This window comes from Camelus ferus, chromosome 15 (genome assembly GCF_009834535.1).
Source record: "Camelus ferus isolate YT-003-E chromosome 15, BCGSAC_Cfer_1.0, whole genome shotgun sequence".
NCBI classification, from domain to species: domain Eukaryota; kingdom Metazoa; phylum Chordata; class Mammalia; order Artiodactyla; family Camelidae; genus Camelus; species Camelus ferus.
The window spans coordinates 27,192,520-27,206,314 of NC_045710.1; the positions used below are offsets into that span (position 1 = coordinate 27,192,520).

Genomic DNA, 13,795 nt, shown 5'->3' on the forward strand with positions numbered 1-13,795 from the left:
AACATGAGAAATTCTAGTACTATGAGCAGAAGACAAGAGGGAAACACAGCATATATATACCCTGTTCCCTAGCCAGTTCCCATGATCGGTTGTAACTATTTTAAGCAACTGGATCTTAAGTTTGCAGTGGGCTATATGGGTAGTTTTGACCTGAGTGCAGTGCTTTTCCAATTGAGGCATTTATCTTCTCCCTTTAAGTTCCAACTCTCCTCCAATTAAATTACTCAAATCATAATTAACATCTCAGATGCTCTGGGTAGCACTACCAGCTATTCCCAAGTAAGGTCAGACAATCTTCTCCTCAAAAAAGCAACTATAATGTTGAAAAAAATTGACAAAACAGTTTTGGTGCTCTGGAAGTTGACCCAAAACATGTAACAATCCAAGACATGTTTATGTTTGAAAAACAGAACTTTGGGTAGGAACAGCAGAGAATTGTGTGGCGTTCTTGCCTGGGGTTGCTTCCATTCCCTTTATTCCCTCAGCCTAGTCACTGGAGCTTCTGCCAAGCCACAACAGAATTATGACGACCAGCAGATGGCTATGGTTGAAGGGGGTTCTCAATATGGAGTGGTAGGTGATACCCATACCCAACTGCTTTGTCAACAGAAATGATGACCTTGGTGCTACTGTGAGCAGGGAGGGCTGATGGCTCTATTAGCCTGAGGTTGCAGTTGTGATTGGAGCAAGCAGATTTCTGGGTGATCAGAGGCTAAACACATGCACGTGCAGAGGAAATTAAAGGGAACTTAGCAAAAAGTAAAAGCTAGAGCAGACTTGTAAACAGCCTAAGGATTGAATCCACTCCCTGGGTACACACAGCCCCATCAGCAGAGGGCAGAAATCTGACTGGCTGAGGTGTTGGAGCACAATTTCTGTGCAGTTATGCTGACCACCAAACAAGCTCTGCTCACGGCCACCCCTCAACAGCAGAGCTTAAAATAAACACACAGATTAAAAAAAAAAATACCAAATAGAGATTATAAAAGAGAACCAAGTGAAACTTCTGAGGTTGAAATGTACAGTAACAAGTGACAGTTCACTTGAAGCTCAGAAGCAGATTCGAGATGGCAGAAAAAAGAATACATGAACTTGAAGGTACATCAGTAGAAATTATTCAATCTGAAAGAAAAAAAAAACTGAACAATTTGGGAAAGAACGTCAGAGACCTGTGGGACAACAAGCACATCAACATGTGTGTAATGAGGGTCCCAAAAGGAGAGTAAAAGGACAGAAAATATTTCAAGAAATAATGGCAAAAAAAACCCCCAAATTTGACAAAAACCACTATTCTGTACACCTAAGAAGCTGAACAAAGTCCAAGAAGGATGAATACAAAGAGATTCCCACTTGACACATCATATTTAAACTGTTAAATGCCAAAAAAGCAAAAAGAAAATTTGAAAGCAAAAGGAAATGGCTTATCACTATAGAAGATCACCAATACAGTTAACATCTGACTTCTCATCTCAGACAGTGGAGTCCTGGGGGCAGCAGAATGACATAATCAATGTGCTTAAAAACCGAGGATTCTGTATTGCCCAAAACTACCCTTCAAATGCAAAAGTGAAACAAAAACGTTCCCAGATAAACAAAGGAGAGAATTCCTTGCTAGCAGATCTGTCTTACAAGAAATACTAGAGGAAGTCTTTCATGCTGAAAGGAAATGAAGACAGTAACTTGTATCCATGGTAATGAGTATTCTCAAAAGTGGTAAATGTCTATTTTCATTTTTTGTAATACATACACGTAGCACAAGGGAGGGAAGTTCAGGAAAGGAAAATATATGGGAGCAAAATTTCTATATTTTACCAGAATATTAACCTGAAATAGACTGTGATATATTAAGGTACAGCCACAAAGGAAATAACTCAAAAATAAAGTTAAAAATCAAGAGGAATTTAAATGGTACACTAAAAAAAAAATGTTTAATATAAAACAAAGTAGTAAAAAGAAGAGAAACAGGAGACATATAGAAAACAACAAAATGGCAACTGTAAATCCAAAACATACTAACAGTTGTTATATGTAGATGGTTTAAACAACCCAAAAGACAGTTTGTCAGACTGAACTAAAAAAGCAAGATCTAGCAACTACAGCTGACCCCTGAACAACTCCCCAACACCCCCCGCCCAAATCAAAAATCCATATATAACTTTACAGTCAGCCACCTGCATCCACAGTTCTGCATCCACGGATCATGCAGTACCGTAGTACGTATGCAGTGTCTACTGAAGAAAACATCTGCGTGTAAGTGGGCCATGCAGGTCAAAGCCACACTGTTCAAGGGTCAGCTGTATATGCATCAATAAGCTGGAAGTAAATGGATGGGAAAGATATACCATACAAACAGTAATCATAAAATTAGTGGAGTGGCTATACTAAATACCAGAAAAAAGACTTTAAAGAAATAGTACTAGAGAGAGATTTTATAATGATAAAAGCATCAACACATCAGGAAGATATAACAATCATAAATGCATGCATGCATGTTAACAGAGCCTTAGATGCTTTGAAGCAATTGTGACCAGAGGCCATGTCTGGGGTTGCCTTATTGTTGGGCATGACCCAATAGGTCTGGTAAATACTCCTTCAAATTTCTTGAACAGAGTATTAACTTTGTTAAAAAGTATTTCTCTGAGCACAGTGACCTCTACTGGTACTAATATAAACTCCTTTTTCATAGAAAGGTTCCACTCCAGGATTATTTGGTTAGAGAAAGTATCAGAGAATCTTAGAGGATATATCATAGAATCTTCCTTTGAATCCCATGTGAGTGCTGCTAATTTTCTTGTAATAGCAGTAAGCCAGGCCAGTCTGTCTAATAACTAGGGAACTAGAAGCACGCTAACACTAGCCCCCTCAGCAGCAGTTTTTCATTCTGGTTGTATATTAGCACTACCAAGGGAGACATTTAGAATATTAATGCCCAGCTTCACCCTCAGCAATTCTGACTTCATTAGGTTTTAAAGCTCTCGGGGTGACCCTAATACGCGGCTGGGGATGAGAACCACTGCCCTCGTAACATTCACCAATATCTTAAGTACATTAATGTGTTTAGCTAGAATTTGCTCTCTAGCTTCAGGAAGCACTTCCTCCAGAATGAGTTACACACACACACACAAAAATCTTCCCAGACCAAAAGTATGCCTTGTTAAGGCCCTGGCAACCCTACTGATAATCCTGGGACCCAAGATCTTCAGAGATAATTATTTTGAAGATTGTAAACAGTTAAAGAGAAATGTCTTAACCAGGGGTGGGCAAACATTTTCTGTAAAGGGCCAGAGAGTAAGTATTTTAAGCTTTGTGGGACTTAGTCTGAAGCAGTTACTCAGCTCTGCCCCTGTAACACAGTGTACCCATCCTTAGAAAAAGGAAGGAGTACACTCTTGCTATAGGGGCCCAGAAACTGTGGTGATGGTCCTCTAGACAATGACCAAGATAAACCCATCCATCTACCTTTATCTCTGTCACATGTTATTTCTTTACAGCCAGATTTTTTTATCCTTGGCAGTGAAAGGATCCATTTTCTAGAATCCAGATTTCTTGGAGATATAAACCAAAATAAAAACAGGGTCTTTGTATAGGATCACACCTAGCCACCTTCAAGCTTTAGTCACTAAGAACCCAGAGAAGTCTCAGAGGTAGATAGGACATAACTTTAGGCAAAGAAATGGAAGACTCACCTGGGCTCACCAATTCTTGGGGTGGTAGGTAAGTTTGCACCCTTTCTGAACAGAAATTTTCCACACCCTTTCTAAGTAGAAGTCTGAGAGTTAACCTGGATGAGGGGATAAAAACCTTGCACTAGAGATGCAGAATAGAGCTGGGCATTATAAACAGCAGCCTAAGGATCTAAATCCTCTGCAGGCAAATTCACATAGGAGTCAGTCTTACAGGCAGTTAAAATGAAAATGTGGGCTTTTAACTGAAATAGTGATTAATAATAAAAGTCTCAAATAAGAGAGGCAGTTCTTCTACTTTTCTGTTTGGCTTAAAAGAATTCATTCATTCATCCATGAATTCACTTTTCATTCATCAAATATTTAAGTGTTAATAAGCACCAGGCAATGAAAAAAAAAAAAGCACAAGGCCTGGTACCTGCTGTCACAATCTGTGTTGTGGTAGCACATCTGCACATAAGTAAACAGGCGATTACAGTGTAAACAGCAGTCCTACTAGAGAAGGTCAGTGTGTTGAGAGCAAGGGAACCTAAAACAGACTTTTGAATATATGGCAATTTTCCAGAGTGAGGGGAAAACATGTATTTTACCACAATTAAAACAAACTGCTGAGATACGATTTTTCAACACAAGATTGGTAAAAATCAACAAGGTTGACAGCCCACCATGTAGCTACACCATGTGTACCAAATGGGCAATGGTACAGAGAAACAGGCACTCTTACACATTCCCACCCGGGCGAGTAAGTACCTAATAAAAATACGAATGCACGGAACTCTTGACCCAGCAATTCAACTTCTAGGGATTATCCTAGATACACAGGGTCACATTTGCAATGTATTGTACAAGGCTATTCACTGCAGAATTGTAATAGTAATTAGAAACAACCCTCATATCCATCAATAGGGAACTGACTGAATTCCTGTTACTCTGCTCAAAAACTCTCCAAGATAGTCCCTTCCAAGGCATACAAAGTCCTCCATGATCTACATCCCCCTCCTTTCCTATGCTATCTCTTCCCACACTCTCCTGTCCACTTCCTGCTGGCCTCCTTACCCTCCAACAGCTCAAACTACTCTAGGCCTTTGTTCGTACCATGCCCTCAGAAGTTGGTGTGCCTTACTCCCTCACCTGCTCATTGCTGTCACTATCAGAGGCTTCCTCAGTCCACCCTTAACACAACAGCAACCAACTCCCTAGCCTTCTTTCTGCTTCATTATTCTCCATATCAGTTATTACCCACCTGGTATTCGTTCATTTGTCTCTCCAGAAGTTAAGATCCATGAAGGTAAAGACTGTTCATTTCTGCATTCCAAGGCTAGCAGTACCTGGCATACTGAAGGGGCACAAAAGTTTACTGCATAAATTATACAACATCCAGGCAACTAAATAGTATGCAACAACAACAAAGGAAAAACCACTACTTTGAGAAGTGGCCTTGAGAGCTTAACAATTAATTGACTACTGCATTCCATGTGCTCCAGAGTTATCCAGCAAATTTTCCCCATTAACTCTAAAAAGAAATTAGCCAAGTTATTAACTATGGTATACAATAGGTAGGACACCAAGGGTTATTTTGTTCTTTGACTTTTTCATGTGGTTTTGTTTTAAAAGAGCAGTTAGGTGCTTCATTGATTAAAAAAGCAAGAGCTGAAACCATAGGTATGATTCAAACTTCTACCTCCTAGCAGATTAATAGTACAGTATTAAGTTACCAATCTCTCTGAGCTCATTTCCTCTTCTGTGAGATGAGGTTTAACAGTACTAATTCATTGTGAGGTGAGGATTAAGTGACATCCTTCGACATTTTTACTAGAATGGTTAACTGTAAACCTGTAAGGTGTCAAAAAGATTTATCAGACGTCGAAACTGGCTACTGGTGCTCTTCTCCCCTGCCCCCTCCCCGGCCTTAGGATAGTTCTGGATGTAACAGCTTTAATTCTACCGTATCATAAACCTAGGGATCTTTGCCTTATTTATTTGGTTTGTCGCCAGTTCCACCACCCTCCAAACACTCCAAGACCAGCCAGGCCCTTAGTATTTTTTGCTACTTTGACCTTCTTTGCTTCACCCTGTCTTTACAGCTATGTGTACATCCTGCACGTTTCACAGCCCTCCCCTACAAAGGTCTCCAAAAAACAGCTGCTCAGAGCCAGCTCTAATTAGTTCTTTGCTACTATCTTTCACTAATAACTCCTGGCCACCCTGCCAGTTTGGGGGCTTCCAACTCCTATCAGCTTAGTACATCTTAGAAATCAGGGTTCCTTTAGACTTCAAGGTAGGCTACATAAAGACAAAAATCACAATCCCACACTACCAGTTCATTTAACCCAGAATCTCAAACTGATAGTATTTCAAGACCCCCTCAGATTTTCTTTGTCCTCAGGAAAGGAAACATGGAAAGATAGGACCACACCTCAGCTTAATACTTAGCCTAGTTTAAAGCCCAAGGGAGAACTATCAAAGTAAAGGTTATGTACTTACCTCTTCAATGCCTAGGAGAGAGAACTAAGGCCGTATACCCAAAACAGCATCTGATGTGTTCAATTAGCTACCCATTAGTGCCATGTTTAAAATTTAAAATGAGTCTGGACCAGCACTTTGCAAGTCAATCACAATCAATGTAAGCAGTCTCAACTTCTAAAAATAAGAAAAAAGATGCACTGCACCAGTGTTATCATCTAAAGATGTATACTAAACACAGGAGGACTTACTGATTTGCAATCCACGGTACAAAAGGTATTGGCCTATATACCCAGCATTCCCTTTCCCCATTAAGAAAAATAACTTTTATCTAAAAGCCGTTTTTGCCCCTACCTCTCCTCCATATCCTTTCATACTAATCTCTAGGATGCTGCTAGTAATCCATCCCAAAGCCACAGGATTAATGGATTTCTCCTCTTGGCTCAAATCTCCCACTTGCAAAAATTGAGTATCAGGACTGTTTATTCTCTGCAGATTTATTGTTGAGTAAACTTATCTTTATATATACAGAACAATTAAAGCTGACCAAGTGCAACAAATAAGCCTGCTGATTACACACATAGCTTTATACCAACCATATAAAGCAGCCAATTGTCAAAATTCCAAAAACAAAGCATCCAAACTTCCAACACACTAGTGATCATTCAGACCACTAAATAAATGAGGCAGATCAGTATTTTCAAATTGCAATGCCACCCAGTAACTTTGTTTAAAAGCACAAGAAACAAGGGCAGATAGCTGTGCCACCAGCTTTTTTTTTTTCCTTTTTGCACCAAGGCTACAGAATACTTGGTAAAAGCTTGACCAGAAAACTCAAACTATTACTGCCTTACTATACGTAAGATATTTAAAGTGAGAATAAAGAATCGACTGGCTATTAACATTCTAAGGTCTACCAGGTGCTACCAGAAAATAACTACATGAAGTGTTGCTAAATATAGGTGGGATTTACAAAACTGCTTTAGTCTCATTAACATTTCTGATTGACATCTTTGATTACTTTGCACCAGCCTGGCAAAATGAGATCAAGTATGGTGGTGTTCGGGAACTGAAAAAACCTAGCTTGGGAACTAACAGATCTCTGCTCAGAGTAAGGCAATCTATTTTAAAGGACAGAGAAGAGTATCTGGGCTGGAAAATTTTGCAAAGCTGGTTTACATTAAGATGTTTTGCCCCAAACTCAGACAATTCCTCAAACATGCAAAAATTTTGGTATAAAACTGGTTATGTTGACAACAAAGAACATTGAATAGAATGAACTTCCTAAAATGAGCTCTAATTTGACACCATCCCATGTAACAGCCTGAAAACCTCAGTTAATGTACGTAAAATAACCTTCAAAAAACTCAGTCTCCAACATCAGGTCCAACTACTTCTTATATACCACATTTAAAAACTCTTTATTAGTTCCTGTCGTTCTAGTAACACCAGCTCCAACAGAATTGGAATTGTCATGATGCATATTAAGGAGGACTCAAGTTCTTAACTAAAGCTCTAAGGGTAAAAAAGAATTTCTTATATGTATGTATACTAATTAGTGATGTTCGAGACTTAAATAACACCATTAAGTTTGAACATAGGTCTGCATGAACATAGGTCTGCATAAACATAGTTAATATTGACTCCTGAAGTTTACCAAATTGAGTATTAATATCGAACACAAATCAAAAATCTAGTTAGAAACATTTTATTTAAATGTGCCAAATAAAAACCCACATTTTCAGACCATAGGATGTTAATACATTCAACAAAAATTTATATTATCTTACTGCTGTGAATTTACACAGTAATAGTCCAGATCCATTTTGATTAGATGGTTGAAAATACCCTTCCCTAGGTTACACAGACATCACAAATCCCTTATAATAATGTAAACAAAATAACTTTTCCCTAAAAGGTGAACTTGAGAACTTCAGTCCACTCTTTCAGGACTTGCACTTCTTCGCGGACTTCCTGAAGGGGAACGACTAAAAAGAAAAACATCAGGTTTGGAATCGATTAGTGTCTACTGAAACTTACTCTTATCACATACATTGTCAAAGCTCAAGTTTCAATAAACTCAAAGGTGGCCAAAAGTAATAAGTTCCTGTAGCAGAAATACAAAAATTACTTGAGGCTTAAGAGACTCCTTGCTAAAATTACAAAATTTAGTTAAAGAGAACAACTATTTGAATTTTAGGGGTTTGGGGGAGGACTGTCTAAGAAACTCTGTACCTAGTATTTTGATGTATATAGCACCAATTCTCCAAAGAGCTCAAAGCCTGCAAAAGTGGGCAGTAAGCAAATATTCTGAAGTTATTCTGCACAGTTAAGATTTGGCAACAAATAAATTTAGCTTACCTTCTTTTTGGAGATGGAGATCTGGACTTTGAACGGCTGTCAAAACATGAGAAATTCTATTAAGAAAAAGTACTATCCAACCCCCTTCTTAAGTCACAATACCATAAAATAAACCCCCACACTGTCCTGAACTTTCAATGTCAGGCTGCAATTAAACTGAAAAATAACCTACCAGTTTTTGTCAACAAAAATCCAATCTTCCAGTAACTTTTCTTCATCAAATGAGTGAACTGCTTTATTTTATCATGACCAATCCTTTACACTGCTTTAAAGCACAATTATCTCAGAACTCTTCTCCATGCATCTTATCAGTTCTAACATGGGCCTCTTAATATAACCCCCCAAATTCACCAACATCTTTCTCACTAGTTTAACATGCCCTTGTCCAAGAAGTCAGCCAAAATAGGCCATGTAAAAAAGGAAGTTCTAAAGTTTAGATTTACTAATGAAGTGCCATATTCCTACTTAACATCTGGCTTAGAGCTAACACTTGAAATTTCAACAACTCAAAAACACTTTGAACTCTTTGGATATTGGTGCCATATAACTAGAAGAGTATCAATGAGATTTTTACTCTACCTGCTTCTTGGTCGTGAAAGAGACCTGGATCTTGATCTCGACCTGGATCGGGATCTTGATAAAAAGAAAAACACAAATACAATTATACCAATTAGTCCATAAGAGTCATCTCCTTAAACATCTACTGAGTACCTTACTAAGTAGGCTAAAAATAGAGGGGCTAAAACTGAGCAAGATGCCTTTTATCAGTCTAAGATCGGACAAATAATCACTTTTGATAACCTGTTATCAAATAAAGAACTACCATTTCAATTATCTATCATCCTCAGTGGAGCTGGGTTGTCAGTTCCTCTACCAAAGTACAGTATTCTTAAAACACTGTGTAGTATCCAAGAGAAGTAAATGGTTTTCAGGAGAAAACTGGTATGATTTTATCTTAAAAGAAATCAACCTCATGTAGACTGCTGAACTGAAAATTTCTTCAGGTGGTAAGCTCAATGAAAAAAAAAGTCAAGACGTGCCAAGGCTGACAATTTTTCTTGAATCATCAACAAACTATCATGCTCCAGGACCATCAATTTGTCAGACAAACCAAATCAGGCTAACAGACACAGCCTGAGGTCTTCCAGTCAAATTAAATGCATTTATCTGGAGAAGGTCCAGAGTTTTTTCAAATGGACCACAAGTTTTGGAATCCCTGCACCAAAGGACTTTGTGCTATTACTGAATAGCAGTTAGCTCCCAGTAGCATTCCCTACCATTGACTCATCCTGGGGTAGCACCGTCAACCACTTTTCTAAAATTGTATCCATTTCTATCACCTTTTAAAGCCTTCTACAAAGTGATTAAAAGCTTCTGAGGTGTCTAGTTTGATTTTTAACTTAAATTTCAGTGTCTCACTTAAGTGGTGAAACAGGCCATGTTCACCCTTATGTATATTATTACCTAAACAACTTTCCATGGTCTCAAACTCACCCTATCATTCCAAAAAAGAGTAAACTCCTTCTAATTCTAAATCTCTTCCATGTCCTAATGGCCCTTCTTATGAGGAATCAGCCAACTATCTTTTAGAGCTAGTATCTTTTACCTGAACAGATACCACCTGACAACAGAAAGTTTTCAACATGTTTAACCCGAGTGTTCGCTGGAATGATATGAGGATTTGTGCTTTGGATCCTCCTCTACCACAGCTTCTGTAACAACTCTTATTAAATCTTTAGTTGGGCTTTTCTCATCATGTGTACATGTATAATTTCAACTTCTCAATTTCAAATATTTTCTGCAGTATTCCATTTCAATTATGTCCTTAAGACATTCCATTGCTGTCATTAAGACGTGACAATCCAAATACAAATGAGGGGAAACAAAAATGTTACATACTGGAAATACCTCGATCCTTTTATAGAACCAGACCTAGATCGTCTGAGTGATGCTGATCTTGATCTACGAAGAGACACAGATCTCGATCGTCGAGGAGATGCTGATCTTGATCTAAAATGTAAGTCAAAGTAGTTTAAGTCCATCTCCAATTTTTTTTTTATCATGTTAACAACTTGAATTAAACAAGATCTCTCACCTCCTTCCCCTGCTCCTGCTGCGTGAGCGAGAGTATCGCCTACCTCTGGATCTTGAATGTGATCTAGACCGTGACCTATTTTTCAAGTCAGAAAAAAGGAAAATGTCAGATGGTAACTCGTCTTTAGAGTTTGTGTGCCTCTGCTGAAATCAAATCTCAAAACTATTTTAATTTAGTGTCTCATTTGGAAATAAACTCTGGGCCTATTAGTTTTTTTTTTTTTAACTACCTAAAAAAAGATTTGTTAAAAGCTCAATTACATTTTAGAATTACATAATATAAAACACCATAATGTGTATTTAAAATAAACCTTGCAAGTTTGCAGGTCGACCCTCTTTGGCCCATGGTCTAGTAGATCTAGACGATCTAGAAGTATCTATAGCCGATCGCTGCATCTAGATGTTTTCTTCAATCTAACGACGATCAAACTGACAGCCAAATGAGCCAGATGAGGCTTGATTGACGCAAGAAGATTTTTCTAGTTGGGAATGTGGTCAATCTGGTGTTCCTCTTTCTAAACCGGAGGGGGCCCCAATTGTAAGCCAAATTTACTGTTACGGCGATCACCGTCTCAAATTTTCTGCCCTTTAAAGAATAAGGTGAAGCTAGGTGTAGATGACTCGAGGGGATCTGGCCTCTTATGCTGATCACCTCAAGGTCTAGGAGGATCTTAATTGTCGGATTTGCAAGGCGCCTCAGCATGATATCATAAGGCTCGTGACATTCTGAATCAAGGCGACTGACTCAAACGAAGAAACCTGAAAGGTTTTGACCAGGTTGATTATTAATATATTAACATTTATTTAATTAAACAAAAATTGTAAAATACACCTGTACAATTAACATTCAAGTTTATAGAAAAAAAATACTAATTTCTGCCTTGGTAATAAAAGAATTAACTCGATTAACTATTATACCAACCGTTCCTTTATTAAAATAAATACCTGCTTCTCCTTCGTCGGCTATAGCGATGACAATCATAAGCATAATGTCCCTTTTCGCCACACTCATAGCATCTATCATTGGGATCAAAGGGACGGCGGGCAGGTGGTCTATCAAAACGAGATCTCCGAGGCATGCCTGTTGATAGTTCAACTCTCACTCGGGAACCACAAATCACTCTATAAAAGAAAACAAAATTCTAATGCTAAAAAAAAAAACACTCTTGTGACTTCCAGATTTGGGACTTTACAACCACTCCTTCTTTGCCCTCACAAGCTTCAGCTATGTTTCTAAGCTCTTCAATTTCCACTTTTGCTCCCCCCTTCCTGTCTTAATAGAATGATTAGGTATTTATCTAAAATTTCCTCCAGACTACAGAATCCTAGCTTAGGACAGGAATAGTCTCATCAACATTTAAGTTTCATAACTGACACCTTACTTACTTGCCATCCAGGCCTCGCACTGCATCTTCTGCATCTCTAGGATCTTCAAATTCCACAAAGGCAAATCCTGGAGGATTTCTCGCAATCCACACAGTTCTTAAGGGGCCATAATAACTGAAAGCCCTTTCTAACTCTCCTTTGCCAGCACCAGTTCCCAGGTTACCGACATACACCTTGGTTTCTGTTTAAAAATGCAAATAGAAAAATGCATGTTATGCAAAATCTGGCTTAAATTTGAATTTTTTGCCGTAAAAGAGGCTATTCTTAAAACCGTGCAAGGCACATTTAATGCTCTATCAAGGACTGAATTTAGTCTTAAAACCAGCAAGTAGGTCCGTACATTTCTGAAAAGCTAGGCGTACGTCAAAATTTTTAACATTCAAATAAGGTGGGGAACCTCAAAACACAAGGGCAGCTGCATGGTAGGATATTCCGAGGCGTGAGGCGGGCTCCGCCCCGGCCCCGCCCCCGAGTCCCGGCAGCCCCGGGCGCGCTGGGAGCGCGCGGGCCGGCGGTAGCGGCGGCAGCAGCGTCGGCGGCGGGCAGGCCCCGGCGGGTGCCGGACCGGGAGAACGGGGCTGCGCCGGCTCTCGTCCTCCACGGCAACCGCCCCAGGCGCAGGCTCGCCCATGACTCCAGCTCCCCGCCCCAGAGCCATAAACCTCGCTCGAAAGAGCTAAAAGAGAAAAGAAACCAGCCGCCAGACGAAAAGATCATGTCTCCATTCCCACTCCGCAATTCGACCAACTGACGAGAATGCACAGCTCGAGGCTGCCACAGTTTTGTCCAGTCTTATATTCACCCCTGTTTTTACGGCTGCGACCACATCTGTCCGACAAAGTGGCGGGAAAGCGCCAAGGAAATGCGCCACCATGGTCGTCAATGTGCGCAAAATGGCAGCCGAGGGCGGGGGGAGTGTGGGGGACGGGCGGGCGGCTCGAGGAAGGGCAAAAGCAAAACAGTGATCGAGGGCCTGGCCCGGGCTGGGCGAGAGACCAAAATGCCCAAGAACTGGCATAAGCCCCGGCACAGACCTACCCCCGCCATCCCCAGGCTTCCTTTGCTACCCCGCCCCCGCCGCCTCCGGCTTCGTATGGTGTGCGCCGAAGCCGCCATTACGCACGCGGAATAACCGTCTCCCAACCGCCGCGCCAACCCCACGGCCTCTAAATACTCACTACACCCACAGCAACGTTCCTCACTAGGCCCCAGCCACTTACCTCCTCCGTACCGCCCGTAACGCGACATGATGACTGGCCCGCGAGCTCTGCTGTTTCAGCTCGCAGCGCCCAGAGAGCGACGAATACAAAAGCTGCAACACCGCCACACGCCAACGATCCCAGCGGCACTACAAGGAAGAGCCTGGGTCCGCGCTTATATATGCGGCGGCTGGGTTTCATTGCGCATGCGTCACCTCGACGTTCTGCGCGGCACAAAGGAGCTGGGCGGAAACAGCGGAGAAGCGGCGCGGAGGGAACTGAAGAGGCTAAGACGCGAACCTGAAGCGGAGGGATACGTTTCCATGGGAACGCCACGATTTCCCCTGTAAACCCGTGGCCTTCCCCGTGGTGTCCCGCCCCCTCTCTTCCCCCCTTTCCCTGTACCTTCCTCATTTTCCTTCCCTTCTCCCTCCTCCCTTTCATTCTTCCCAATCTGGGGACCCTCAGCTCTGGTAATCTTCCTACAGGTGCACTAGACCGGCCTTATGAAAGGCTGTAAAATTTAACCGCTGATGTTGCAGCCGTCACCGCCTTTCTGCTGGGGGACCTGGCGTAGACTGCTACTCATTGATCTTTGGGGCTCGTCAG

The 13,795-nt window shown here is 40.8% G+C and overlaps 1 protein-coding gene across 4 annotated transcripts; it reads right to left on the reverse strand.

Moving 5' to 3' along the window:
• Positions 1 to 6,627: 6,627 nt before the first annotated feature.
• Positions 6,628 to 13,365, reverse strand: SRSF7 (serine and arginine rich splicing factor 7). Of its 4 annotated transcripts, none has more exons than XM_006181053.3 (8): positions 13,208 to 13,365; positions 11,988 to 12,168; positions 11,547 to 11,723; positions 10,603 to 10,677; positions 10,416 to 10,517; positions 9,087 to 9,140; positions 8,508 to 8,543; positions 6,628 to 8,134 (listed from the first exon to the last, which is right to left on the reverse strand). In XM_006181053.3, the coding sequence occupies exons 1-8, from the start codon at positions 13,233 to 13,235 to the stop codon at positions 8,080 to 8,082; spliced, it is 708 nt and encodes a 235-aa protein (XP_006181115.1). In that variant the 5' UTR covers positions 13,236 to 13,365; the 3' UTR covers positions 6,628 to 8,079. The 4 variants fall into 4 exon arrangements, with proteins under 4 accessions (XP_006181115.1, XP_006181114.1, XP_006181117.1 ...); XM_006181052.3 differs by having other exon boundaries at positions 10,407 to 10,517; XM_006181055.3 differs by lacking the exon at positions 8,508 to 8,543.
• Between the last annotated feature and the right edge of the window lie 430 nt (positions 13,366 to 13,795).